Source organism: Pteropus alecto, unplaced genomic scaffold (genome assembly GCF_000325575.1).
Source record: "Pteropus alecto unplaced genomic scaffold, ASM32557v1 scaffold259, whole genome shotgun sequence".
Classification (NCBI taxonomy): domain Eukaryota; kingdom Metazoa; phylum Chordata; class Mammalia; order Chiroptera; family Pteropodidae; genus Pteropus; species Pteropus alecto.
In genome coordinates this window covers 25,145-52,460 of record NW_006442492.1, presented here as the reverse complement: position 1 = coordinate 52,460, position 27,316 = coordinate 25,145, and the positions used below count along the sequence as shown (strand labels likewise).

At 38.7% G+C, this 27,316-nt stretch overlaps 1 protein-coding gene across 2 annotated transcripts in view; it reads left to right on the top strand.

Moving 5' to 3' along the window:
• The first annotated feature begins 6 nt into the window (after positions 1–6).
• The window catches only part of ANKRD13A (ankyrin repeat domain 13A), a 33,490-nt gene continuing 6,180 nt past the window's right edge, over positions 7–27,316 (top strand). Inside the window, exons 1-12 of one of the 2 annotated variants that reach the window (XM_006922136.2) lie at positions 7–188; positions 10,954–11,086; positions 11,899–12,023; positions 14,208–14,253; positions 15,349–15,492; positions 16,144–16,333; positions 20,401–20,467; positions 21,768–21,849; positions 22,702–22,763; positions 24,154–24,284; positions 24,787–24,944; positions 25,597–25,710. In XM_006922136.2, coding sequence (XP_006922198.1) covers positions 93–188; positions 10,954–11,086; positions 11,899–12,023; positions 14,208–14,253; positions 15,349–15,492; positions 16,144–16,333; positions 20,401–20,467; positions 21,768–21,849; positions 22,702–22,763; positions 24,154–24,284; positions 24,787–24,944; positions 25,597–25,710 — 1,348 coding nt within the window. In that variant the 5' untranslated portion in view covers positions 7–92. Of the gene's footprint in view, positions 189–10,953; positions 11,087–11,898; positions 12,024–14,207; positions 14,254–15,348; positions 15,493–16,143; positions 16,334–20,400; positions 20,468–21,767; positions 21,850–22,701; positions 22,764–24,153; positions 24,285–24,786; positions 24,945–25,596; positions 25,723–27,316 lie in introns of both variants that reach the window. The other variant, XM_015597316.1, reaches the window with a different exon arrangement.

Sequence of the window (27,316 nt, the reverse complement as noted above, 5' to 3'; positions counted from 1 at the left end):
CCGGCCACGGGGCAGGCGGGCGGGCGCCGGAGACCCCGCCGGGGCTGAGCCTTGGCAAGCGGGCGGTGAGGGCCCCGCTGCGGCTCCTCGCCATGTCCTCGGCCAGCGACGCCAGTGGCCACTTCCCTTTGCACCTCCTGGTCTGGAACAATGACTACCAGCAGCTGGAGAAGGAGCTGCGGGGCCAGGTGAGGTGAGGGGCGGGGTGGGGTCCGCCCCCGGTGAGGGGGAAATCCGGAGTCGTTTCACCTCCCTGAGCCCATCTTCTGCCCTCTGCCCTCGGTGCTGTGCAGACTAATCAGTTCCGCAGTAGTGGGACAGCAATAATAATAAAACATGGATTGGGTGCTTACTGTGTGCCAGGCCCTGTGCCAAGGGCTTTATTACATTATCTCTTTTGCCTTTCCAGCAATCTTAGGAGGTGCTATTATTATATTTGACAGAAAAGGAAACGGAGATGCTCAGAGGTTATATGCCTTGCGCAAGGTTTCCCACCTATGAAATACCAAGTTGGGATTTTAACTGTGGCTGGCTTGTTCCAGGGAGCACCGTCTTAACCACTAGCTAGGCTCCACTGCCTCTCCTAAAGATGTTAAGAACTACACATACCATTCACCCCACCCACCCTTTTTGTAAGGAAGTGCTTGGTTGGGTTTAGAGTCCAGGTTTGGAGTCCAGGTTCGAACTGGCCCTGTGACCTTGGGCAAGGCATTTTTCCTTTCTGGCTCCTGGGAGGCTTATACATATAAAAATTTGAGAGGCTGGTATATACCAAAATTTGAGAGTCACTGGTGCCCAGGATCCTTAAAACTTTCTCTTCTAAAGTGCTTTGATTGCTTGTCTTTTACTCATTGCCATCTCTTTAAAGCAGTGGTTCTTAATTGGCAGTGATTTTGACCTTTCACTTCTCTAAATGGTGATACATGTAGACATTTTTGGTTTTTACAAACGGGGAGTGGTTGCTATTGGGATATAGCGATAAAGGCCCCAGGGATGCTGCTCAACATCCTACAAGACAGCCAATGCACAAGACAGCCCCCTGCAACCAAGAATTATCTGGTCCAACTTGGCAGTAGTGTTTTGCTTGAGAAACCCTTGTTTAAAGGCATCTCAATTCTGGGAGTTATTGGTGTTTTCAAGTTACAAGCTAACAGACTTAGCAGTTAGAATAAGGGTTTGTAGTTATTTGGCATAATTGTATTTGTTGGCTTCATTTTATCCAGTGTGCTAAAGTCCTGGGTTTTGAGTGGCTCAAAACTTACGTTATAATTGTCAAGAAATTTTGAAGGAAAAGGGAGCATTGGTTTTCTTTTGGTTGGCAAAAATTGAGCAAAGTCAGCATCACCCCATTTGATGAAGAGTTACTGCTAAGCATGTTCTTATACCCTGCCATATTTCTTTTAAATCTGTTGAGCACCCACTGGAAATCAAAAGTTGCTCTTTTTCATTTAAATCCTCCATCTACGGAGAATAAACTTTTATTATAAGAGTCATTGGTCTTAATTAGATCATGCCCCCAGAGTAAATGATTCACCATTAGGCATCCTAGTATACCTAATGATTCAATTATCTTTCTGTTGCTAGACGCTGCCTCTCCTAAAGATGTTAAGAACTACACATACCATTCACCCCACCCACCCTTTTTGTAAGGAAGTGCTTGGTTGGGTTTAGAGTCCAGGTTTGGAGTCCAGGTTCGAACTGGCCCTGTGACCTTGGGCAAGGCATTTTTTCCTTTCTGGCTCCTGGGAGGCTTATACATATCAAAATTTGAGAGGCTGGTATATACCAAAATTTGAGAGTCACTGGTGCCCAGGATCCTTAAAACTTTCTCTTCTAAAGTGCTTTGATTGCTTGTCTTTTACTCATTGCCATCTCTTTAAAGCAGTGGTTCTTAATTGGCGGTGATTTTGACCTTTCACTTCTCTAAATGGTGATACATGTAGACATTTTTGGTTTTTACAAATGGGGAGTGGTTGCTATTGGGATATAGCGATAAAGGCCCCAGGGATGCTGCTCAACATCCTACAAGACAGCCAATGCACAAGACAGCCCCCTGCAACCAAGAATTATCTGGTCCAACTTGGCAGTAGTGTTTTGCTTGAGAAACCCTTGTTTAAAGGCATCTCAATTCTGGGAGTTATTGGTGTTTTCAAGTTACAAGCTAACAGACTTAGCAGTTAGAATAAGGGTTTGTAGTTATTTGGCATAATTGTATTTGTTGGCTTCATTTTATCCAGTGTGCTAAAGTCCTGGGTTTTGAGTGGCTCAAAACTGACGTTATAATTGTCAAGAAATTTTGAAGGAAAAGGGAGCATTGGTTTTCTTTTGGTTGGCAAAAATTGAGCAAAGTCAGCATCACCCCATTTGATGAAGAGTTACTGCTAAGCATGTTCTTATACCCTGCCATATTTCTTTTAAATCTGTTGAGCACCCACTGGAAATCAAAAGTTGCTCTTTTTCATTTAAATCCTCCATCTACGGAGAATAAACTTTTATTATAAGAGTCATTGGTCTTAATTAGATCATGCCCCCAGAGTAAATGATTCACCATTAGGCATCCTAGTATACCTAATGATTCAATTATCTTTCTGTTGCTAGACGTGGCTCTGAGGGAGGACTCCATCATTTTGCTCTTAACTCTAAGTCTTACTCACCTTGGAAAGGTTGAGATAAAGTACAGAGTTAGAGAATTAACATCTCATTTGATAGAAAGGTTCATCAATATCATTAAACCACACGCTCTTTCAATACCAATTTCTGAAACTAGGTGTTCTAGTCATTGGAGGTGAAGAAAAGAGTTTAAATGAAGTGCAGTTTTTCTTTATAAAAAAAACTTGTTTGATAAGATTGAAGTCTTGGTTTATAATCTAAAATATGGCATAGTTGAATTATCTCTTTTTTTCTGCAAGCTGTAATAAAAGTGTTCCTTGAAAATTCTCTGTGCCCCTTACCTTGAAGAATGTTAAGGATATTTGTGATTAGAGAATAATAATATTGTAGCAGATTTTCCTGGAGTAAATTGGTCTTTAATGCCTTCAGCTCTCAAGGAGGTCAAGGTAGAATATTAATACTTGCTAAATTATTTGGCTTTGACTTTGTTATTGGTAATCACTGTAGATCACTTCACACTATGCCTATTTCCTTTGAGGAAGAGGTAGTTGAAATGTATTCATAAAGAACATCTTGACCATGCAATCCAATTTCAATCCTGTAACTTGGCCATTGAAAGGATCAAGATGGGCTGGCTTCCGGGCCATGCTACCTGTGCTCAGAACAAGCTCGTGCATAGTTTAATATGCTGCTTTTACTGTCTTGAAATTTATTTTTTTGCATTTTCATTTTTCACTGGGCCCTGTAACTTATGTGACTGGTTCAGGGTCAAGAAGTTGATAATTGATATCATTAAAATATATGGCAGGGAGTATTTTATTGCTTTCGTATTTATTGAGCTACTCGTTGATTATGAAACAGCTACCTACTTCTGTGACTTGAAGGCAGTTGGATTAATGGCCAGTACTGATGCTGATTAAGTTGTGAGAATAGGTGTGTTATTTACTCTTGCTGAATTGTTTTATCACTTGTAAAAATGGAGAGAATAACACTGAAAGCTTACTGTTTTGCCAGGTACTTTGCTGAAAAGTTTCATGTGCAGTTTTATATTTAATTCTTGCACCGGTCCTCTGGGGTGAGTGCTATTACAATTCCCATTTTACAGATTAGGCAACCGAGGCGGAGAGGCTCAGTTGCATGTTTAGCTAGTGGCTGAACCAGGATGTGAACCCAGAAAGTTAGACTCTGCCCTAATCTTGTATTCTTAACCCTTCTGTTATACTTCATTCAGTAGAAGTTCCTCCATTTCAGGATTGTGGAAAATAAGGCAGAGTGGAGAACTGATCTGAAAATGCAGGCACGTAGTAAATGGGTACAATACCATTTGCCGTGATTGCTGCTGTTATTATGGTCGTGGGTCTTTAGCTTCTTTTATGTATGTTCCAGTTTTTCCACAAGGAAAACATATTGGTTGTATAATTAAAAACAAAAAATTCCTACTACCCTAGCAATAAAACCAGCTGTTTCACTTAATATTTTGTTTGCCAGTAAGTTTCTGCTGTCCATTCCTTCATTCTTTCCATTTCGCCAGAGAGAATTAAGCAGGCATACTGGTAACTAGAAGAATTTTATTTTGTTTTAGGAACAGTAGCACAGAAAGAATCAAGTTTATCCAGATGAAGCAGATAAGCAGGAAGCACGTGTTTCTGAGTGTGTGTGAGTCAGCCCCCCTTCTTGCTAATAGCTGGAGTTGGCTGTTTATATAACTTTGTCAACTATGAGATTGTTTCTAGTTTTCAACAGAGGCACTTTATTAAATGCCTTTTAACCCATCACTCTACTGTCCTTGATATTCAGTAGGGTCTTGATGTTGGTTGGTGCAGTTGAAATATTTGCATTATGGTTTTGCCATTTGTCATTTAGTGAGAGAGGTCTGTAAAACATCTTTGGTTTTACCCATGCTGAGAGAATGAATGAAACCGTAAGGGGACAGTTGCAAAGGTCAGTCAGTGCATCTTAGATGTGGGAGGGAAAACCCTGGGACTGAGTAGGGTAGAGGGTGGCAGACACTAAGGGCCAGTCCCCTAGCAAGTGAAGGCACAAAATCCAGGCAAGAGGATGAGGGTGGTCTAGGCATCAGTATTTGGAACTATGGTGAGGTGCTCACCCCAGCCTGTGGCAAGGCTGGGTAAGGCCAGTGGCACACGTTTGAGTCAGTGCCTGTTTACTGGAGGCCGGCCATGAGCCAGGGGCTGAGCATCCAAGATAAAAGCCTAGAACCTGTTCTCAAGTGCTCCTCCTCAGCCCTGGGGATTCAGGCTCACCTTAGGAAACCAGGCTTGTGGATACCTTTATTCCACTGACCTGGAGCTGGGGAACCAGTTCAGGCCACAGCCGCAGAGGACAGGGCAATCTGAGAGTGCACAGGAATGAGGGTGGTGGCCTGAGCTTCCTCCCTAGAGGTAACAGTGATAGTTTATGAAGCCTTACTTCATGCACAGAAGGGTTGAGTAATTCACCTGAGGCTAGTAAGGGACCCAGCAGAATGGGCCTGTTGTTTGGCTTTGCAGCCTGCACTCAAAGCTCGGCCTTTTACTGCCTCTGGAGGACAGCAGGATGGTAAAGAAGGCTTTCATCAAGAAAAGTTGATGGGCTTAAATTAGCAGATAGGAAGATGTACAGAAATCTCATTCCTTTTCTTTGTTGAGAGGCACAATTATGGTTAGAAGGGGTGGGTATTTTTAATTTGGTGTAGCTCATGACTGAAGAAACTTAAAACGATCAGCTTTGAAAATGAATTCCAATGAAATTCAGATAACTCTTGCTCACTGAACTAATGTCCTTAGTTGAAGACCCTAAGCCCCACTATTACCAGTAATGAAATTTGAACAAATACCTATTAGGAAGAAAGTGACAACTTATATGAAACTACATAGCGTGAGTGTATGATAATAAGAACTATCTCTTCTTAGTGCTTACTGTGGAGTTAGGCATTGTGCCTTGACCTTTGTAAGAATTCTGTAAGGTAGGTGTTTTTTGTTCTCATTTTACAAGGGAGCAAACTGAAGCTCAAGAGAAATTAAGCAACACATCAAACAGTATATAGATGATACATTCGTTTTATGTCTTACATAAAACACATACATTGATTTTTAAATATCTATGTTGAGATATAATTCACTCATACAACTCATCCATTATAGTGTATTATTCAGTGGTTTTTAGTATATTCACTGAGTGTGCAACTATCACCACTATCAAATTCAAGAACACTTCTATCACCCCCAAAAGAAACTCCATTCCCTTAGTTACTCCCCAATTCCCCCAAGCCCTTCAGCCCCAGACAACCATTTATCTACTTGCTGTCTTTATAGATTTGCCTATTCTGGTCACTTCTTACAAATGGTATTGTACAATATGTGGCCTTTTGTATCTGGCTTCTTTAATCTAACATGATGTTTTTGAGGTTCATTCATATTGTGGCATCTATCAGTATTTTATTCCTTTTTATGGCTAAATAATAAATATTTCATTGTATATGTATCACATTTTGTTTATCTCTTTACCAGTTAACGGACATTCCCCGGCCCGCCCAATTTTTGGCTCTTATAAATAATGTTGCTATGCACATTTGTGTGCAAGTTTTTGTATGTTTATTTCTTTCGGTAAATACCTATGAGAGGAATTGCTGGGTTATTTGGTCTCTTTACGTTTAACTTTTTGAGGAGCTGCCAACTTTTTTCAAATTGGTTGTACCATTTACATTCTCGCCACCAGTGTATGAGAGTTCCAGTTTCTCTATGTCCTTATCAACACTTGTTATTGTCTGCCTTCTGATTGTAGCCATTCTAATGGGTATGAAGTGGTATTTCATTGTGGTTTTGGTTTGCATTTCCCTAATGATTAGTGATATTGAGCATCTTTTTATGTGTTTATTGGTGATTTGCATATTTTCTTTGAAAAAAACATCTATTCAAATCCTTTGCTCATTTTAATTGGGTTGTCTTTTTATTCCAGAGTAGTTCTTTATGTATTCTGCATATCAGCCCCATATCACATATATGGCTTGCTGATATTTTCTCCTAATTCTGTGGGTTGTCTTTTTCTTTCTTTATGATATAATTTGAAGTACAAATATTTTCAAATTTGATGAAGTGCAGTTTTTCTGTTTTTTTCTTTTATCTCTTATGCTTTTGGTGTTATATCTGAGAAGGCTTTGCCTAACTGAAGGTCACAATGGTGTACCCCTGTTTTTTTCTTTAAACTTTCACCCTTTTCTCCCAGTCCCACAACCCCTTCTCTCTGACTGTCACCAAATTTTCCTCTATATATTTGTGAGTCTATTTTTGATTACTTTGTTCTTTTTGTTCCTAGATTGTACATATAAGTGAAATAATGTAGTATTTATCTTTCTCTGTCTGACTTATTTCACTCAGCTTAATAACCTCTAGGTCCATCCATGTTGTTGCAAATGGTAGGATTTCATTTTTTTTAATGGCTGAGTAATTTCCTATTGACTATTTCTTCTTGACTGTTTTGTAACTACCAATTTGTACTTCTTAATCTCTTAATTTTTTTCACCCAACCCTCTAATCCCCCTCCCATATGGCAACCATCAGTTTGTTCTCTGTGTCTATGAGTCTGCTTCTGTTTTCCATAGTGGCTGTACCAATTTGCAATCCTACCAACAGTACACAAGACTTCCCTTTTCTCCAGATCCTTGTCAACACGTGTTGTTTGTTGATTTATTGGTGATAGCCATTTCAACAGGTATGAAGTGCTATCTCATTGTGGTTTTAATTTGCATTTCTCTGATGAGTAGTGACATTGAGCATCTTTTCATATGTCTCTTGGCCATCTGTATTTCCTCTTTGGAGAAATGTCTGTTCAGGTCTTCCACCCATTTTTTAATTGGATTTTTTGTTTTTTTTTGTTGTTGAGTTGTATGAGTTCTTTATATATTTTGAGTATTAACTTTTTATCAGATGTATCATAAGCGAATATCATTCAGTCGATTGTCTTTTTGTTTTGTTGATGGTTTCCTTTGCTGTACAAAACCTTTTTAGTTTGACGTAGTCCCATTTGTTTGTTTTTTCTTTTGTTTCCCTTGCCTGAGGAGATATATCTGAAAAGAAATTACTGTTAGCAATATCAGAGTTTACTGCCTATGTTTCTTATGTTTTCTTACAAGAGTTTTTTTTGTTTCAGCTGTTACATTTGGGTTTATGGTCAGTTTTGAGCTAATATTCATGTAGGGTATATGTAAAACGTCATTCTTTGCATGTGGATATCCAGTTGTTCAAGCATCATTTGTTGAAAATATTTTTTCCCATTTAATTATTATGGCACCTTGTTAAAAATCAGTTGACCAGAAATGCGTAAGTTTATTTCTGGACTCTAAATTGTATTCCATTAATTTATTTGTCTTTCCTTATGCCAGTACCACATTGTTTTGTTTGCTATAGCTTTGTGTTGTAAGTTTTGAAATTGGAAAGTGTGAGTCCTCAAACTTTATTCATCTTTTCCAGATGGTTTTGGCTCTTCTGGATTCCTTCCATTTCCTTATGAATTTTAGGATCAGCTTGTCAGTTTCTGCAAAAAGCCAGCTGAAATTTTGATAGGGATCGCTTTGACTCTGCACCTCAGTTTGGAGAGTATTGACATCTTTATATTAAGTCTTTGAACCATGAATGAACATGGAATGTTTTTTCATTTATTTAGATCTTTATTATTTTCAGACTATAAGTTTTGTGCTTTATAATTTTCAGACTCTAAGTTTTGTATGTCTTTTTTAAATTTATTCCTAAATGTTTTATTCTTTTTGATGCTATTGTAAATGGAATTATTTTTTAAATTTCATTTTTGAGTTGTTTGTTACAAGTGTATAGAAATACAGTTGATTTTTGAATGTTGATCTTGTATCCTGCAACCTCGCTGAACTCTTTTATTAGTTCTAAAAGTTTTTAAACATCTTTAGGATTTTCTATATTTGAGATGGTGTTGTTGTCTGTGAATAAAGAGAGTTTTACTTCTTCATTTTCAATTTGGATGCCTTTTATTTCTTTTTCTTGCCTTATTACTCTGGTTAAAACCTTTAGTTCAATGTTTGACAGAAATGACAAAAGAGAACATCCTTGTCTTGTTCCTTACCTTAAGGGGAGAGCATCTAGTCTTTCATCATTAGGTACGATGTTAGCTGTGGTTTTTTTCATAGATGGATGCTCTTTGAGGAACCTCTTTTCTATTTCTGGTTTGTTTATTTTTTTTTATTTTTATTTTTTTTATCGTGAAGAGGTGTTGGATTTTGTTAAATGCTTTTTTGCATTGTCTTAGTCTGTTTGGGCTGCTGTAACAAAATACAACACACTGGGTAGTTTATAAACAATGGGAATCTATTTCTCACCGTTCTGGAAATTTCTGATTTTAGTAATTTGAATCTTCTCACTTTTTTTTCTTGGTCAATCAAGCTGAAAGTTTGTCAATTTTGTTGATATTTTCCAAGAACCAACTTCTGGTTTTGCTGGTTTTTATATCCTCTGTCTCACTAACTTCCACTCTAATCTTTATTCATCCATTGTTTTTAATCACATTGTTACCATACCGTACGTATCATAACATCCCTTCTTGCCTCTCAAATGAGAAAGAGAGGTACAGGAGGCTCAGAAGAGTTATAATTAGCCATGCAAAGTATGCTGCTATGGCTCATATGTATAGTTTTCCCTGTAGTCCAAAATAGAAGAAAGTCAACAATTTAATGTATTTGGCATTGGTTTTATATGGTCACTCTGGAGCTTGAGAGTTAATCCTTAGTCTGAGATGTTAGTTTTGTTCTGGGGTGTGAATTGCAATAAGTAGTTTCCCCTTTTGTGTGATAAATATTGTTAAGCATCTCCTGTATTTTAGGCTGTGTGCTAAACCTAACACCTTTCATGTAGATTGAACTTGTTAGGTAAGAAAACAGTTTATATAACAGATTTATAAGAAGATAATAAATTTGCTAATTATGTCTTTCTTACTAAAATTCAACTAAGTTCATAGTTTTTCGCCAAATTACATAAAAAAAATACAAAACAATGATTTAATGCAAATTAGAGACTAGGTTGGCAAAAGCCAGGAAATATAAGACCTGGATCCTACTCTTTGAAATTCTCAATCTCTTTGGTGAAATAGACACGCCATACCCTTGGGAAAAGTCAGGGAATCCTGGGAAGTAGTGTGGGCCCTGTTTGAGGAGATATGTTGGTATTTCAGCACTTGAGAGAACACTGAGAACTAGGATTGGTCCAGGAGGATGTGTATTCACTTAGCAGAATATTTTCAACCACCTCTATTATTCCTCAATGGCATTCTTGTCTTCACTGCACAATAGACATGATACACTTAGCAAACAGGGAGATTCAATAACTGTTGGACAGTCCTATTTACTTTTCTTCCCTGTGGCCAATAAGTGGAACATTCTGGATATATTTGGAGGCTGCAGTTAGTACCTGCACAACTAGCATCTCAAATCAAGACAAAACACATTTTCTAAGAAGTACTATGGCACTTAAAGTTTTTACATTCCAGAAGTCCCATGGCAGTTTTCTGCATCCTTGGAAGAATGTTCGGAGCCATCTTTGGAAGGCAGGCATCAGCCATTCAGACTGAGCTCACACCAAAGAAATAGGCACTTGGCTCTGGAGACCCAATGCAGGTGCCAGAAGGAGAGCCAGAATAGGAATGAAGAAGAAAAGCTAAATGGGAATGTCCAGCATGGGAAAGAAAACCCTTGAGGGGGAATGGACTGATGGTGGGTGCATGTTATTACGTTTATCGATAAATATGTCCACATGCACACCTGGCGGATCATTCTCATTGTCTGGTAGGACCGCCATGCTGCTACTCCTGGCTACTTGGAACTCAAAACACAATAACGAGAGTGGTGTTTCACTGGAAATCCAGCTAGAGAATGTAATTTTATTCTGATCCAAATTACCTTCTGTATTTTCAGGTTTGATTAGAGGCTTGAGTTTCCCGTTCTAGACCTGAATGCTGATTTGCGCTTAAGAAATCCCTCACATTCCGTGCCATGGGGTAGTTGCATTTTGTGAAAGCCCCTAGCCTTGTTTAGACTTAATTTGAGTGTAGTTGAGAACTTAAGGTTATGTTTGATGCTCTGAGGTCTATCGCAAGCATTAGACACTTAATTTTATAGAAAGAGGAGCTCAGTAACTATCATCTTTGTTTATAGCCCCCAAATTCATATTCCAACTGTGCCCACATGCAAGTATTCATTTTTCCATATATTGCTGTAATTAATGTGTAAATACTGTTTTCTGTTTTTATATTTATATTCTCTCAAACACATTGCCACATTTTTATATAATATTCCCAATTATATAAATGCCAGTGTTTACTTTACAGAATGTAGAGGCTCTGGATCCACGAGGTCGAACCTTATTGCATCTTGCTGTGTCTTTGGGACATTTGGAATCTGCTAGAGTCTTGCTCCGGCATAAAGCAGATGTTACAAAAGAAAACCGCGATGGATGGACAGGCAAGTATACTCATAAAAATTATTTAAAGACTTTTATTTTGGTTTCTCTTTCTGAATAAAGGCCCGTCTCAATCATCATTGTTATCTTTATCTTAAGACTCTTTCTCTCTTGGAACTAGGAGCCAGGATAAAGAGAGAGCGCCTTGGATGCTGCTGGCTGATTTGCAGCACAATGGCCCAAATTGTTTCCTGGGCCAAAAGCCCTAGGTAGAGAGTGACTCCTCATCTAGAAAGCATCTCTCAGTCCAAACTCTTTCCACCACACACAAGGGTAGAGGCCAGATTTCCTGAGGAATGGGATGCTAACGCCAGTGAACCCATCAGGATAGGCAAAATCAAAAAGAAATTATGGCTAAAAGTGACCTTCCCAGTGAAATCTTGGCATTTCACTTTTTTGGCAAGCTCTCTTATTATTCAGAGTAATTTTGTGTTGACTGAACTGGGATATGCACAAGCATGAGCCCTGCCTGCGCAGTCTGCATGTAACCGCAGTCGTGTGGTCACATAGTTAAAGCCAGCTTCTTGAAGACATTGTCAGGATTTCAGAACCAATGGTAAGAAAGGGGGATAAAGGAAGGGTGGAAGGGTTTTGACCAAGAGAGTAGGAGTGCTCTATTTTCTTCTTTTCACTCATTTAAGAACTAGCAATAAGACGTCATGGTCAGAAACGAGACCATGTGACTGCAGCCTTTCTCCCTCTGGGAAGAAAATGTTGGTCTTTGATTTATAGAGACATTTTTCAGACTGGCTTTGGAATTTGTCAGAAAGTGTGAGAATAAGAGGTGATTAAATTTCACCTTTTTGTTTTCTAGTTTTACATGAGGCTGTGAGCACCGGCGACCCCGAAATGGTATACGTAGTTCTTCAACATCGAGACTACCACAACACATCCATGGCCCTTGAAGGAGTCCCTGAGCTGCTCCAAAAAATTCTCGAGGTATCTACAAATGTGGTGTTGCCATCATTCGAGTTAAATGCTGACACGATAACTGGAAGCACAGTTTGACATTCTTGTGTGCTTCCCTGAAGAGTTTTCTGAATCATGACTATGATATGTTGAATACTAAATAGCATTATTTCTTACCTTTCCAACTTATTAAATGTCTGAGGTCTTTCACAAATTATGTTTCTAGGACACTAGACTTACTCTTTTAAGGGCTATTTAAAAACTAGAACTAAAACAAATGGACAACAAACAATTAACTTGTCTAGGTGCCTGATTTCTTAAGAGTAGCCTCCTGAGCATAGGTCATCTTAGGGAGCTTATAATGGGCATCAGTTACTGGACAGGGATTTTCAGGGTCTGTTGAAGTTAAGAGGTCTGTGTGCAACTTCTCCTTGCCACTCCTTAATTAATCTATTGCTTTAATTTATTGACAATTTTTGGCTTTTGGGCATTTTATCTCTCTTGTGAATTAAAGTATATGGGCTCTGTGACACTTAGGGAACTTTCTTAAAAAGTTTTATTTTTAGGTTGCCATTCTTCAGATAATCTCTGTTACCTGCAAAAATTGTCTGATTGGTCAACCATGTGCAATATTCCCAGGGTAGGAGATGAGAAAGTACCAGTGATTCAATTTTAATGTCATTTATCCTCAATTTAAGCCCAGAAGTGAGCTCCCCAAATAGCTCCAAAGGTATTTGGTAGATAAATTGGCTTTACAATTTTAGTCAAAATACATTTCTTGAGAAAAATGAACAGTTCTGTTGTGCAAAGGAACAATTTTACTGGAAGTAAGACAATCACTGCTTGTTATCTGAGTACTCTTTTTAAAAAATTATTTCTATGACACTCAAGCTAAATCCTGCATAATATATTAATTTTCCATGTACTACAAAGAAACCTTCCATGTCATGTGAAGTAGTTACATGCATTGTTTTTGAAATAGGTGTGTGTTTAAGTGTACAACAATCTCATGGATTTATTGTTCTCTTATCTAACCTCCTGCAGGAGGAACAAAAAACAAAATGACTTACTTAACGTGGAGTCACCCCTCATTTAAAAAATTCAATGTAAGGGATTTTCTTTCTTTTTACCTGTATTGAGTCATAACAATGAACTGCATTGAATTGTATTCTCTGCTTGAAGTTATAAGCCGCCCGTAGTTGATCTGTGTGCTTAGTGGCACCAGAGGCAGTTGTTGACATTTTGTTTCCTTATATCATGCCTGCCTTATCCACTGACCTTGGAGAGTGTCTTCGCTTATCATTGGAATCCTAGCTGGTTTTACTCCAGGGTAGACTCTTGGTCTTCCTGCCCTGTGCTTCTGTAAAAACCATGGCAAAGCCTTGGAGGTGGGAGGGAACAGAAAAACACCTGGAATTTCTTTTATGTCTCTTCTTGGATGGTTACTTGAAATTAAGTAAGATGGCACTTAAGAAATTAAGTAGCTCTCCAAGAACCCTCTATAAGAATTCATTGTGGGTCAGAAAATCATCTTAAATAGATTTCTTCCAAAATCTTATGTAAGGCAAATTGACTGACAGTAACTTTCCTAGATGTTCTACTTTTATTTCTAGATTTATTTTATTACTAGATCAGTAAAACGTTATAAGGCCAAATTCTAGAAGTTTAAGAGGAAAGTCGGGGCAAAAGTCTTCTGTTAGGGGAAGGAAATATCAACTTTTTGGGGAAGTGATGTCTAGCTGCCTCTTTTGGTTTCACAGAGTGGTCTCATAAATATGAAGCACTTTCCCAGAACACAAAGCCTTTTACAGTCAAGTTCCCCGTGGAATAGATGAGATTGACATTCTTTTCTCTTTGCTTAGAACAGCCTGTTACGCACATCGTGTGGCAGTACTTAAGCCCATCCTCCCAGGCTCATCTCTCTGTTACTGTTAAGAACCTGATCGAGCCCCTAAATTAGATTTGACTTTTATCCCCCTCCAACCTTGTTGCTTTCAGTTAACTTTATTAACTGTCTAGACATTTCATATCAAGATCAAATAACACCCTGAATATAAAATAAGCGTTTATTTCAGCGAGTTTGCAATTTGTTTCTTTTCATTTTCTCTGTACTCTCCCTTGCCTCTGCTTTAAAAAAAGCCCTATTAACCCGTCCTATGTTTGTGTTTAGTTAATAATGCCAAGAGTAATTTCTTTTAAACCTTTGTCCCTCAGACTCCAGATTTCTATGTGCAGATGAAATGGGAATTCACCAGCTGGGGTGAGTAGCTGTGGGCTTGTAATTTGTTTCTTTTTCAAATTTAGTTAGCTTGAATATAGGTTTATTTGTTCTTTATAAAAGTTTCATGTGTTTTTAATCTAGGAAATACATAGGTAAGAGTGAGGAAAAATAGTCACCTGTGACCCTACTTAAACACAGCTACCATCTTTTCCCTCACACATATGACTTTTCCCTCCAAGCATCTATAAATATAACATATGGACAGTTTTTTTTCTTTTGTCACTTATAGCTGGGATTTATCCATATTATTTGTTTTTAAAAGGCTAATCTTTTAGTAAGTAGATTTCCCATAATTTAGTTACTCATTTTCTAATGTGGTTCGACTTGATTCCTTATTCTAAGGAAGGTGAGATAAATATTGGAATAGCTTGTTTTTTAAAAAATAGATGTATTTTTCCAAAATCTTATAAAAGGCAAACTGACTGACAGTAATTTTCATAGATGTTCTGCTTTTATTTCTTGTAGATCAGTTAACGACAGCTCTTGAATTTTCAGCCATTTTCACTTCTAGACTTCCCTTTCAGGCAAGAAGTTATATTTGTAATGAAACACTTAAATGAAGTAAAAAGTACATAAGATCACTTCAGATTCTTCTGTGAAACTGATGAGTTTTTTTTTATAATGCAGATAATCTGATTTCAGATTTTGTTAAAAAGGAGCACATTTTAGACATTTGATATTTCGAATGGTGAATGTGACAATATGGTAGGCTGCGGCCATATGGAGAAGTAGCATTTGTGAATGAGAAAGGCCAGATGGACACATTCCAGCCCTGATGGCATTCAATGATAGGGGTTCATTTTGGGATTGAGAATATTCTTAGGAAATTCATTTAGCGTTTTCTCTGGACAAGACATAGATCTGCACTTTTATAAAGAGCTATAGCACAGAAGGTCCATTTTTATTTTTAAGACTGATTCCTGTGTCAAAGTGTGGGAGCCAAATCCAGTTCTACATGATGGTCACCATTTTGCCACTCTTTTCCTTTCATTAAAGTCAGAATCCCGATTTCTGGGACCTGGATGTTCCGCTTGGCCCTTGGGTTTTTCTCAGTAGTGCGCTTCTCTTCTCCAGTGCCCTTGGTTTCCAGAATATGCCCGAATGATGTCTGTCGCATTTGGAAAAGTGGTGCCAAACTGCGTGTTGATATTACGTTGCTGGGATTTGAGAACATGAGCTGGATAAGAGGGAGGCGTAGTTTTATATTTAAGGGAGAAGGTGAGTGATTCTGTTGCAGTAATCACTGCTCATGCTCAGTTACAGAGTGACTTTGAACCATCAAAACGTGTTCACATTCACGTGTCTTATCTGATCCTTTCTGGGGCATTTTTTGGTTATTCTTATTAATTATTCACCTCTCAATCCTATCTTATTTGTCTACATAGTTCTTTTGTATGTATCATTTACCACTCAACACTTACCCTCTTGACCTGTGTTTGTCTCATGTTCCAGAGCCTTTGAGTACAAGACTCTGTCTTGTATCTATATTCCCTCCATAATCAGGCATGACCCTTTTAATGGAGGGTGTGAAATGGCATGGCTTACCCAGTGTTTTGCACAAATACTTTATATTATGTAATTATGTATTTTAAAAAGTACATAAATAAATATGCCGCTAACAAAAAATGCTAATTATTTTAATTGTCTGCGTCTTTGGGGAAGATGGCCCAGAAACTATGAGTTGTGAAAAGCTGGCTAGATAATTCCTGTGCAAACTAGGTAATCGATAATCAATAGTCTTTAGGTTTTATCAGATGGCACTTGGTGGGAGGGGTGATTGGAAAGGTGATGCATTTTAACACATGAGGCTTTCTTCTTTTTGCATCTTCCTACCATTGTGCTTACTTACACCCTTGGTTCCATTAACAGACAACTGGGCGGAGCTGATGGAAGTCAACCATGATGATAAAGTGGTCACCACTGAACACTTTGATCTTTCCCAGGAAATGGAACGCCTCACTCTGGACTTGATGAAGCCAACAGGCAGGGAGATTGAGAGGCGGCTCACAAGCCCAGTCATTAACACCAGCCTTGATACTAAAAGTATTGCTTTTGAAAGGTACAAATTTAGGTTTGGCATTTCAATGTCTTGTTCCTTTGCTGCCTTCTTTAGTGGCGTGTATATATTGTTTGGAAATTATGGGTGGATTGGGATTTTCCTAACATGGCAATTTAAGCACCAGTGGGTTTTAAACTTGATCTCTGCTCTAACCAAATAGAAACCATAGCTGATATCCTCCATCATATATCATTTTTGTAGCACATTGGTTAAGTCTTGGAGAAATATCTTTATATTCTTCATGGGCCCTTTCTAATGGACTTTACTTGAATTTTCTTTTTGTTTTGGTGTTTGGGGATCTATAAGACTCCCTAGTCCCAAACCATGAAGTTTTAGTTTCCAGAAGCTAGAACTGATCCAGTATTGAATGTGATGTTAGTCAAATTGATACTTATCTTATAGTTAAATGTGATTCTCTAATAGTTTAGAGCAAGAGTCTGGAGTGGTTCTATTCCAGACTCTACCTGAAGAAACCTCTGGAGAGGTCTGTGTCTCGGTTAACCCAAATGAGGGCACTGTCTCTGATCATCTGCCTTGTCTCTGGTCATCTGCCTGTGGGCTGTGCAGAGGTGTGTAGAGCCTTTGCGAGGGAAGTAGAGGTTGTCATGGCTGTTAGCCTAAGTGTTTCTATTATAGAACACATGGAGCCCAGGGAATCTGTAAGAGCCCTGAGTGTTTGCCTAGGATGTCACATTCCAGCTCTCTGTAAACCAAAGTTGCATAACGTGAGCTAACATGGACAATACTATCCTGGATTTAGACTTTCTTTTCTCTTGATAAATATACTAACTGTCCTCTTTTTTCCTTTTTCTTTTCTTTGGTTCCAATATAATATTTATTAATAAAACCGTGTTTTCTACTGAGTCAAACATAAGACTTGTTAAGTGTCCTTTTCTTCTAATTTAGATCGAGCTGTGGAATTAGGATATTTGTTTGTAGCAGAAGAGAAACCCAGAACATCAGGTGTGCTACTGCTTTGGTATTGGCACCATCCTGAGGCAGGGTCAGTGCCCCATCTCCACCCTCCTCGCGCTGGCCTTGCCTTGTGCCAGCTACTGTCTTCCAGGGAGGCTGAGGGACTGACTGGCTTTACCTGGAAAGGTCTTGGGAAGACGTATTGAGGCTTAATCATATGCCTCTGCAGATAAGGAGGGCACTTCAGCTTAGGGCTTAGTTTGCAAAGCTGTAAGGTGGAAGAGCCTGCCCTCACTGCCGCAGCCCAGCCATAGCAACAACAGTTAGAAGAAATGAACATCATCAGCAGGGCTGCTATCTAACTGTGCGGCTTTGGGCAAGTGGCTTAATCTATCAGAGTTTCTGTTTCCTCAGCTGAAAGAAAACAAAACAAAGTGAATCTAGAGATGAAGTCTCTTAAGTCCACAGTTCTAAGATGTCATCAGAAGAGCCGCTGTTCCCTTTAGTTCATCAGCAGAGTTGCTAGTCATTGTTCTTAAATGTAATTTACAAAGAGTGTGATGGTTACTGGCTGTTACCCACTCAGTGTACATGGGAAATGGTGGCACATTCCATTTGTCCTGAGGACTAAGTCACATTTCGAATTTGTATTATCACAGGGTTTTCAGATGGTTCAAGCTAACCCTCCTTCTGCAACTGATAGTGGGTTGCTCAGAGAGAATTTCTGGAAGACAGTTGTTTGATTTTGTGGTGCTCAGGATTAAATTATGTGATTAGTGAGTTTCTTGTACATTGAGTAAGGATTTGAGCCACTGTTGAGTGTGCGGTTTGCTGGTAAAAGAGTGTGCGTACCTACTGCTTACGGGAAGTGTGTGTGTTCATGAGATTGTATTTGGAAGATGTGACTCTTTCATATTAGTTATTTTTTATCCATTTCTTTCTTCTCATCTGTTACTTGGGGCTTGATGCTTGCAAGTTAATACCTTCTGGCATGACTTTTTGGTCTGCTAATATATACCCTCTGGTTGCAGTTTGGATTTTTCTCTTCTCTGAAATATGCTCTGCCTACCTTAAACAAAACATTCCCTGCTATCATCAGAGCCTTTCTCCAAGTTGTGTAGCAGCCTCCAAGCCATAGTGCCTGCTAAGTGGCCTTTGGTGTGGTAGTCTCAGTGGAGATAGACAGAGGGAAACTGGTTATTCTAGCATCTTCAGATGCTTCAGCATGTAAAGTTAATCAAGGCCAAGGAGTTATTAACTAGGATGTAGACATTGAGTTTAATAATTAAACTGTCAGAGGACATTCAGTCAAGATGGCAGGGTAGTGGAGGGACTTTGTGAAGGAATTGGTGCCAGACTAGTGGATATTGCTATCTGGGTTGGTAATTGTTCAGATTACTCCTGAGGAGATGCCTCTACTGCATGGAATTTAGTGTCTCGCATCATTATTGAAGAGCTTCCAAAATAAATTCTTTAATTTTCAAAACAAAAAACAAAACGAAAACACCAAAAATCTAAACTGTCAGAGAATGGGAATGGAAAAGAGAGTGGAACAGCCAGGATTGCCGGTAGAACAAGTAGAGGTGAGTGAACAGGTGGAGGTGAGTGAGGAGCTTGGAGGTTCCCAGGGAGAAGAGTGCAGCCCTGTTTTCTTAGCACACGTGAAAGATAAAGTGGAGCAGACCTAGTGATCTTTTGGTACCTTGGATGACTGTGTGCCAGAAAAGGATTATTTCCCATGCTGAAATATCAAGTGACTTAGTGAAAGACAAGGAACTGAGGATTGAATTTGTGAACCAAAAGGAGTATCTCAATTTTCAATTATTGATGACTAAAAGGGGACTCTGGTTTTTTAATTAGTTGAGTGTGGTTCCTAGCCCCCTGCATCACAGGATTATTTTGTTTCTGAAATGGTAGTTGGAGATAGCCAGCAGTTTGTGTAATCCTTTAGGATTCCTTTCTTTCCCTCTGTGGGTCATGGCGCATTCATTGGATAACTAATAGGAAAATGAAAGCTCTGGTCCCTCCTTTCTCTAAAGGGCTATAATACACACATAAAACTCCTATACCTCATCCGACCTAATTTCATTTACCAAATCCCATTAGAAGAAAAGCAAACTGGAAACACAATATGCAAATAATTGCATACCTTCTTTGTGACTTGGCTAACCTGCCACTATTCCTGGAGCTTCCTGCGTGATGTTTGACTTCATTCCAGGGTCAGAGCAGAAGGCAGACAGTTGCCCTATACAGGGCCAAGTGCGGCAGTCACAGTGGAGCTAGGATGTGATGTCCTAGACAAAGGGGCATTCTGGTCAGGGCTCCCCTGTGAGTGGTAGCATTTCCCAGGGTGAGCTGCTTTGAAAAAGAATCAGAGCGTCTTGGTTGGTCTTGGTTCCTAAATAAATTTTTTCCAGTAGCGTGTTGAGTGGAATAACTGGGTTTTTGGGCACTTTACCAATGATGCAGCTGCTGCTGGAATGCTGGGCTAATTTAAAAGCAATTCCACAGAGCTGGGATCAACGGCTGGGCTGAAGAACTGCTTTTAACATCCTTTCCTCCTGCTGCACCAAACCTAATAAAATGCGTGACTCCCAAGGCATTTTGCAGGCATTAATGGCTTCTCCAAGCAGCTCACCCCAGTGATGAGTTCTTGCCCCACCTACTCTCTTCCTAAGAGCAGGATGGTCTGTGCCTCCTTGTTCTAAGAATTCCCCGATCGAGATCCAGCCACTTGGGAACAGAGCTGCTGTTATCTGTGCTCATAGTTAAGGTGACCCAGATAAATGCTCTGACCCAGGTGCCACCTTGTGGTGAGCCCTTGGACACTGGTCATCTTCACTCACTTTTTTAGGACAGCTGTCCAATAAATGTCACCATCTTTGTCACCTATGCTGGCAGTTTTTGTAAAGAAGCCAAGAATGCAGACTTTCTTTGCCAGGGGTGAGGCAAATTGATTAATAACTGTGGGAGGGGGCAGGGGGATGCTTAAGCCATCTATCATTGATAACATCCTTTTGTGGACAATCAGACCATAATTTCCAAGTGTCCTTCACTAACTTAAGCTGGGGGAAAAAACTATAAAGGCTGCAGGGATAAATCTGAATGGCATATTGTACATGTAGAAATTTGTGGTGTTCACTTTTTATCAGAACTAAATCCGGATTCTGGGGCTGGAGGACAGATAAAGCAGAAGTTGTTAATGGTTACGAAGCAAAGGTAAAAGGAAACTCTTAAAATAAGATTTAATATAGCTATGTAGCTTCTATGCAAATGAGGAGTCTGTTCAGATATTTTTTTCATGCATCTGTGCCATGGAGATGCTCTGGGGACTAAGTACTGTCTAGGGTGTCTCTCACTTGGATTTTTATCTTATTTGACTTTCAGAAAATGGGATAGCATGTCCTGAGGAGGTCTCTAGTTATGCCAAAGAAAAGCAATGTGTAGAGAAATGAGTACAGGTACCAGCTGTCCTGGTAGAAATGGTAATTCCTTAATTCTTTAAAAAAAAAAAAAGAAAAAAGGAAAGAGAAAGGATTAGACTTAATATGCTGATTCATATTTTTTTATAACTCGAGTTTAAAAAATCATAAAGGAGCTTTTATGAGTCTCCATTTTTTTTAAGTTAGCCTAATAGTAACTGGTAGGCTTACAGCCCACTTACGTGAAATCAGTGAATTTAGAACATAGTTGTTATAGTGGAGATGACAGCTGGCATTGTCCACTGGAAATCTGTTTCCTGGCCTTTCCTTGGCCCTGCAGTATAGTGGGGATTGATGGCTCATGGTGCTGGAGCCAGGCACTGCAGAATCTTCTGGTGACCTCTGAGCTAGCAGAGAAAGCTTACATCATCCTCAGCAAGGTACATTTAGTAACAGTAGTTCCACTGCTGTGTGTGTTGCCTGAACCATGTATGGCAGATACAGTTAATTCTGTGTCAACCAAGATATTTGATTTTTCAGACCCCCATAGTCTCCAGTCAACCTTGATAACAGAGCATCTACTTTAGCAGTTAAAATAATTTTTGTCAATATATGGCATACCTTTTAAATAGTGACTTGCTGGTTGTCTGTATAATCTGTGTAGAGAACCTAGTGTTCATTTCTGTTTCCTTCTGTCCAGCAGATGGCTGTCTAAGTCAGTCCTATTATAAGATGACCACAGATCAATAGCAGTACTCGAGGAAGGTTTGGGTGCCTTAGCAAAATAGAAATCCAGCGGGGAGGACATTCTTTGAGAGTGTTTAGCAACAAGAAGGGCAATTAGGAAGATGCAGCCTGTCACTGTTAACTCCTCAGTATGTAAAACTCTCAGAGATGCAGAGTGACTGCTGATGCATTTCTAAGCTGATCGCTAGTATATTTTCTCTGAAGGATCCTAATGATTGTTAACCATTTCTCATTTTTTATTTTGCTGGATTTTTTTTTTTTTTTGGCTTCAGCATTCTTGCTTTTGCTATGCTTATTTTTTGAGTTTTGATTCCCTGTGTCACTGTTTTCTCTTGCACACGTTTCTCAAGGTTTACACAGTAAACAATGTGAGTGTGATAACCAAAATCCGGACAGAACATCTAACCGAGGAAGAAAAAAGGAGATATAAAGGTAATTCTTCCTCCACTCCCTTTTTTAAGCCTGGAGGGAACTTTTGTTGGTTTTGTTGAGTTTGGGGGTTAATAGGATGGAGTGGTGCTAATCCTAACCCGGACTTCATTTTTATATTTTCTTAGTCTGACTCATTCTTGGAGATAGTTGGCTTTAGCTGTGCTGAAAGCCATTCATGAGGGCTTGTTTATGTGTTAGAAGAACAATTGTTGAATTTGACTGAAAAGATAGATAAGGATGTTGGAGAATATTTATTACTGAAATGAATGATTTTGTCCAAACTATTGTGATGAAAGATTTGAACAGAACTTGGGCTCTGAGCCAAAATGTTGCCAGTACATGGTTGCCATATCCCAACTCCTTCACTGGCCAGTTCTGTGGCCTTGTGAGGTTACCTACCCGCTGTGCCTTAGTTTCCTCCAAAGTGAAATAGACGTGCTCCCAGACCTTCCTTAGAGTTATTGGGAGGATTAGATAAGTTACTACATGTAAACCTTTGGAGCAGTGCCTACAGGTGACAGATAAGGAAACTGAGGCCCACATGGGCAGTGACCAGCCAATGTGAGAATTGGAATCCAGATCTGGCTCATTCCCGAATCCAAGCTCTTTCTTCTATTCTGCTTTAATTCTTGTAACTGCTGTTCATCTAGTTTAGAGAGCCTAATAAAAAGTGTCCTACAAGGGATAAATTAGCTGATGCTTATTGTGGGTGATTTTGGCATCAGCCCGTCCATAAATGGATTTCCTATTGGAGGTAGCTTGGATCAGAAAATTTAAAATATGATGAGAATCTTTTTCTATAGTCAAAAATAAAGTATGATATCAGGAATTAAACTTTTCCCCACTCTGTAGCGGACAGGAACCCACTGGAATCTCTGCTGGGAACTGTGGAACACCAGTTTGGTGCTCAAAGGGTAAGTTGAAGCAATGAGCTTTTGTTACCACACAGGGTGATGTGAAATCCACCGTTGCCCCAGTGGCATGGTGAGGGTCCTTGGTTCCTCCCCGCCAACTCAATAAAAAATTACAGGTCAGTGAGATTTAGAAAAAGTAAGATTTGTTGAAAGTACATTTTTAGAAGGAGATGGGCCACACAAGGAAGCCTGCAGCCCTATGGAATTCAGGAGGTAAAAAGACAAAAGATAAGAGTATGCCCCCAGGGAGATGTGGGTTACAGTGAAGAGGGCTGTAACAGCGTAGAAGTGGGAAGGTCTGTTTATATTTGGGCTGTGATGGGAGGTTACTAGGGTGGTGCTGGATGATAGGCATATGAAGTCATTTTGATTGACAGTTGGCTATTATATAACCCTTTGCCCTATTGAGCATGCACTTACCCAAAATTCAGTGTTATTATTAGATTCATGAACTTCTGGACATAGGCATAACATAATGATGATATAATAAGGCTGAGGTTAAGGGCAGGTTAGGGTAGTACTTGTGTGCAAACATGTTAGCTTTTATGGCCTTTGTGCCTTAGGATGTAGGGGTAATTTATAACCATAAAATGGGTGTTTCAGGGAGGTCCTTAAGGGAGAGTTTCTGTGGTTACAGAACTGGGCCTTCGCTCTTATTGCTCATGACCTTCTAACTACCTAACATTTTCAGAGCAGTTTAAAGAAAGGAGATGACTTTTCTATGCTTGGGATAGCATTTACTGAACAAGCTACTCTTATTTGAAAAAGCTAAAGAGTATTCCCAAGAGGGAATTTGAGATACTCTCTTGGAAGAGAATTAGATAAACAAGTCTTTGAAAATAAAGATATTATAGGAAGGGTTGTGATTAATCAGTTGCTTTCTCTCTTACCTGTTATGAACTAGGATTTCTGTAAAAATGGAACATAAAGAAGATTTAGGACTTTATATTTTAACAGAGCACCTTAACAAATATTTTCTTCCTTGATCCTCACAATAACTATATGAAATTGCTACAGTGGATGTCACTGAGGGTCAGAAAAATGAAATAACTTTTCCAGTGTCACAAACTAGAGAGTGACAGCTGGAACTTAAACCCCAAGTCTTCCAAATCTCACATGTGTTCATATATTTCTCTCTCTTATCCTTTCTATAATCAGGAGATAAAAATAAAAAGTAGAGTGGAGAAATATTTTGAAATGGAGAAATCCATGAGACTTACACCTTTGTAGATTTTCTTATCCTGTGCAGTAACTTAATAAAAAAAAGTTACGGCTAGAACTTTCTGATCTGTAGCTGGTTAACATGTCCACTTCAGAGACTGAGTGCCATAGGCCTCCAGTTGTGAGCATCACTTGTCATTTCTGATTCCCCTGAGTTCTGGATCGGCAGGACCCCACCACAGAATGTGCCACCGCAAACAACCCCACAGCCATCACTCCTGATGAATACTTCAATGAAGAGTTTGATCTGAGAGACAGGGACATCGGGAGGCCAAAAGAGCTGACGATTAGAACACAAAAGTAAGAGATTTGTGGTCATTTTCAGCTTATGGATTGTTACAGAATTGTGCTATTTTATGGTGTCATCTTCATTCTTCTGTCCTCTTTCTTAAAATTTTAAATTACTTTATTTGACAAAAGCTAACAGTAGATTGCCCATCTTATTAGCCTTTCTCCAGATGGAAGGTAGATTGGATATAAGAATTCCTTATTTTACTGTCAACAAGCTTCAGCTGATTAAGTGAAATGGTTTCCACCATTTCACCAGCTAGCAGTTTCTTCATGCTTGCTGTCAGTTAAGGCTCTTGCAGGAGGTTGTAGTGGAGGTCATTTTCCTGATTGCCCGATTTTGGAGTGATCTGAATTCTTCCTGGGCCTAGTCTCTTCATAGCTTCAGATTATGAAATGTAAGATAACTGGAAGACTGGAGTAAGGAAGCTGGTGTTGTGTAGCTTACTGTATAGAATTCAGTTTCCCCATCTGGTGGAGGTACCCTCAGTCTCGTATTGGTTAAATCCTGCAGGTTTAAAGCAACGCTGTGGATGTGTGAAGAATTTCCTCTCTCTCTTGTGGAGCAGGTCATCCCCATCATTGACCTGATGGCCAGAACTAGCACTCATTTTGCAAGACTGAGAGACTTCATCAAGCTAGAATTCCCACCTGGATTTCCTGTTAAAATAGGTACCGTTAAGGGAACCACAGGAGCACTTGTAGGTTCTGCCCTTTTTGTGGTGACAAGATGTGCTTTAGGGCATTGGAGCACTTTAGGTAAAAGTAGCGTACAATAGACGTAATTGAAGTCAGAATTATCCTCTAGATTAATTTGGTTTAAAGTGTCATGATTCTCGGTTCATTTTGCATACCAAAATTAGGAGATTCCCCAACCATTAGTTCTGTTTTATTGATGTTGCTGACAGATGTAAAAATGCATAAAAAATGTGACATATTCATCATTTTAATATGAGACACAACTTAAGTGAAACCCCAAATTCAGTAGTTAATTGAAGAAGATAATTGACACTAAGATCCTTTGATGGGCCTGAGCTAGTACACATAATACCATATACAGTGCATATTACTTGAGAGGAATTTACATTTTGGATAGTCATACATTCATGACACTTCAATCCTGGCTCTCACTAAGATCAGGAAAAGTTGCTCAACCTCTCTGAATCTGTTTCCCCATCTGTATATTGGGAAGGGTTGTTATAAGGATGAAATGAAATCATATTTATAAAAAGTATTTGGCATAGTAAGCACTCACGGTTAATTATTAATGGTGGCTATTATTATTCTCAGTAAAGTGTATTTATATAAGCTTTTATTTTGTTAGAAATTCCCTTGTTTCATGTCTTAAATGCACGGATTACATTTGGAAATGTTAATGGCTGTAGCACTGCTGAAGAAACTGTATCTCAAAATGTGGAAGGGACCCAGGCCGATTCAGGTAAAGATTCTGGTAAGAGAAGTTGGGTTTTGAGATTTTTAAAAAAAATTTGTTAGTTATTATACTAATTTTGTTTGAAATTAAAGTATCTTCTGAAGTAGATCTCTGTGTTGAATAAAGGAAAGTTTAGATTTAGTGTAGATTAACTGAAAAAAAAGAACTTTGAGAATCTGTATGACCCCACTTGTATTAAAAAGACAGCATAGTCTTAAACAACTTTATTCAGGTGTAATGTATATACAATAAAATGCTCCCATTTTTAAGTACGACAGGTCAATGCATTTTGACAAATGTATACACCTATGTAACCACCACCACAGTCAAGATAAAGAGCATTTCTGTCACTCCCAAATTTCCTCAGGCTCCTTTGCCATCAATTCAGTTAATATTTGGATTCTACTGTAAATGGATTTATTGTCTTAACTTTTATGTTCCTGTTACTCATTGCTAGTATACATAAACATAACTGAATCTTTTTCAGTTTTTGAAATTGTAGTAAAATAGTGTTCTGTGTCTTAGGCTAGAGATACACAGGTGTTTGTTTTATATTACTTTTAGTTTACAGATATATATACTATTTTATGTGTTTATTATATTTCATAATAAAAAAATAAAAAGACATTAGCATGACTGTGTGTATGTACACATTACATTCCTCAAAGGACATATGAATAAACACTGGTTACCTCTGGAATTTGGAAATATGAGAAAGGGTATAGGAGGAGAGCTCTTCACTTTTCATTTTTATAGTCTTCTATTTTTTTTTTTTATGACTATGCATTAATTTTATTACTAAAAAATATTCAAGGCAAAAAGTAAAAAGCAATATTCTGGTACTTTTCTCTGTCAAGATTATTTTATTGATTGATGATTGATTTATTATATTTCTGTGGAATCTGTAGTTATTTCTCCTCTTTCATTTCTGATTTTATTTATTTTTTATTTCCATTTTTAATTAAGTTTATTGGGGTAACATTGGTTAATATAATTATATAATTTTCAGGTGTACATTATCATTTGACATCTGTATATTCTATTGTGTGTTTACCACCCAAAGTCCAGTTTTCTTCAGCTAACATATATTTGATCTCCTTTATCCAGTTCACCCTTCCCCTAAACCCTATATTTGACCCCCTTTACCTTATCTACCTCCTCCTGCCTCCCCCACCCTACCCTCTGATAACCGCTAGTCTATAGTCCATGTCCATGAGTCTCTGTTTGTCCTGATCCTTTGTTGCTTTTAGGGTTATATCCCACACATAAGTGATATCATGTGATTTTCAACTTTTTTGTCGGGCTTATTTCGCTTAGCATGATCATCTCGAGGTCCATCCATGTTGTCGCAAATGGCAATATTTCACCTCTTCTTATAGCTGAGTAATATTCCATTGTATATATGTACCACAGCTTCTTTAGCCAGTCATCTATTGTAGGACACTTTGGTTGCTTCCATGTCTGGGCCACTGTGAATAATGCTGAACATTGGTTTGGTATGCAAATATCTTTTCAGATATGAGTTTTCAAGCCTTTGGGGTAAATACCCAGTAGAGGGATTGCTGGATCATGTGGTAGGTCAATTCTTAGTTTTTTGAGGCACCTCCATAAT